This window comes from Neoarius graeffei, chromosome 6, assembly GCF_027579695.1.
Source record: "Neoarius graeffei isolate fNeoGra1 chromosome 6, fNeoGra1.pri, whole genome shotgun sequence".
In the NCBI taxonomy this organism is placed as follows: domain Eukaryota; kingdom Metazoa; phylum Chordata; class Actinopteri; order Siluriformes; family Ariidae; genus Neoarius; species Neoarius graeffei.
The window spans coordinates 96,445,712-96,448,218 of NC_083574.1; the positions used below are offsets into that span (position 1 = coordinate 96,445,712).

The following is a 2,507-nucleotide window of genomic DNA, read 5'->3' on the forward strand; positions in this document are numbered from 1 at the left end:
TTGATTTCCGGGTCCTGAGTTTGACGGCTTCCGCTGAACTTGAAGAACCAAAAGGCAGTAAACGGCGAGCACGAAGTCTTTCCATAGCCGACTTTAAAGCTCATCTTCAGATCACTCGCACATGAAGCGTGTTTTCTGCAGCTCTGTTAGAAACAACCGCGCTATTATTTTCAGAATCACAACCGACCTCCACCAAGCCCCACCTCCTTGCTGGGATTGGCTAGGCCAATGATGCACGATTGGCTAGTGGTCAAAACTCACGCCAATCAGTTCAAAGTATAAACTCTAAACCAATCAAAGCGCAGGAGGCGGGACTAATCGCAAAGGCTGTGACGGTGGAAAGGTGGTTGCCTGAGCAACAGCTTACTTCCGTGTTTGGGTCCTGACGTCACAGCCCGTGTTCAAGATACAGACTTCAGATATGTTTACGTTGATTTTAAACATTATTTGTAGAATATATGCGCACTGTAATTAAATTAACGCAGTAATATTTTATTATAGATGATTAGTGTTGAGCTTTTTGTCCATATTGACTTGCCGTAGTTACGTGCACGTGCGACCTTTCGTCATTGCATGGAAGGGTGCGTTTCAAATCGACGCTTCAGTTCACTCGAGCTTGATGAGTTTTGCTCATTTTAAGGCTGAAACTGGTTTGAAGGTGAAATAGTCCGAATGTAAACTGAGATTTAAGATTGCAAAAATTACGACCCAATTAGTCGTTAATTAAACGTGGTGCTTGACATAACCTAAGATGATAATCTATTCCAGAAAATGCTAAATTTACACACAATCTGACAAGAATTAAGTTACAAAACACTCATTTTAGGAAAATAATCAACGATGGGGCGGTGTGATGAAATGGAAAAACCCTGAAGTCGATTATTTTCCCATAACAGCACACCCCAGAATGTTTTATTCCTCTTATACCACAGCAACTTGACAAGAATTACAATATCCAACAATATTTGAGTATTAATTGTAATAAATGACATTATTTTTTTCGCGGTCCAGTTTCCATCAAATCCTGTGCTCTGATTGGCTGGCGAGTGGGTCCGTATCCTACGGTATGGACCCCGGTTACGGACCTCTGGCGACTCGCTCGTTCACAAGAACAACAAACATCTCATCTCATTATCTCTAGCCGCTTTATCCTTCTACAGGGTCGCAGGCAAGCTGGAGCCTATCCCAGCTGACTACGGGCGAAAGGCAGGGTACACCCTGGACAAGTCGCCAGGTCATCACAGGGCTGACACATAGACACAGATAACCATTCACACTCACACCTACGGTCAATTTAGAGTCACCAGTTAACCTAACCTGCATGTCTTTGGACTGTGGGGGAAACCGGAGCACCCGGAGGAAACCCACGCGGACACGGGGAGAACATGCAAACTCCGCACAGAAAGGCCCTCATCGGCCATGGGGCTCGAACCCAGGACCCTCTTGCTATGAGGCGACAGCACTAACCACTACACCACCGTGCCGCCAACAACAAACATAGTAGCAATTTTTTGTCAACATTTATTTTCGCATTTCTCAGGAGAATAGCATTAATTTTACAGCATGGATCGCGATAACGACAGTGTTCACAGCGAAAGCGAGTTTTACTACCCTGAGGAAGAAGAAATAAAAGAAAACATTTCAGGAGAAAGCTAAAAACCTCTAACTGTTGCTAACGCCGAGCAAAAACATGGCTGAATCCTGAATGACCCAATTTTGTATAAATAGGGCACTACATAGGCGGCAAAATGTAGTTTTTTTTTTCCTGCCATGGAAGTGCACTTGTATACTGAGGAAGAAGCCATTTGCATTACAGCCGTGAATGAGGATTCAAAATGGTAGCTCGGCTCGGTTTTCCCTTTCGAGCGCTCTCGTTTTCTGTTAGAATTTGGTAAAGAAAAAAATAAATATATTATTTACCAGCTTAAGGTCGGTCTGTATGGTGAAATACCGTCACCTCGGCCATGAATTGAAAAGCTGCAATCACCAGTGACACAGACAGACAACTTCAACACAATGTCAGAATTTTGTTTAATTGATTACGAGACTCTTGAAAAAACTGTTCAAAATCTCAGTTCCTCAACATCTGAATTGGACATTCTGCCCACCAACTTTTTTAAGTCTGTTCTTCACCTTATAATTACAGATGTGCTTCAGATCATAAATACATCCCTAGAGACTGGCATTGTTCCTGTGTCCCTGAAAAAAGCCGTTGTAAAGCCCCTACTTAAAAAGAATAATCTGGATGCTTCAGTATTAAACAACTACAGGCCAATATCAAATCTACCATTCATCGGGAAAATCCTTGAAAAAAATTGTCTTCAATCAATTAACTGCCTTCTTGATATCAAACAGCTGTTTTGATAACTTTCAGTCAGGATTTCGTGCCAATCATAGCACTGAAACAGCGCTGATTAAAGTTATAAATGACATACGTCTTAATACTGATGCAAGCAAAACATCGGTCCTGGTGTTACTGGACCTCAGTGCAGCTTTTGATACTGTTG

General features: G+C 42.4%; 1 protein-coding gene across 1 annotated transcript in view; it reads right to left on the bottom strand.

Moving 5' to 3' along the window:
- Positions 1 to 200, bottom strand: part of pigb (phosphatidylinositol glycan anchor biosynthesis, class B) — a 20,415-nt gene extending 20,215 nt beyond the window's left edge. Inside the window, exon 1 of the mRNA XM_060924212.1 lies at positions 1 to 200. This exon is cut by the window's left edge and continues 42 nt beyond it. Coding sequence (XP_060780195.1) covers positions 1 to 85 — 85 coding nt within the window. The 5' untranslated portion in view covers positions 86 to 200.
- Positions 201 to 2,507: the final 2,307 nt, after the last annotated feature.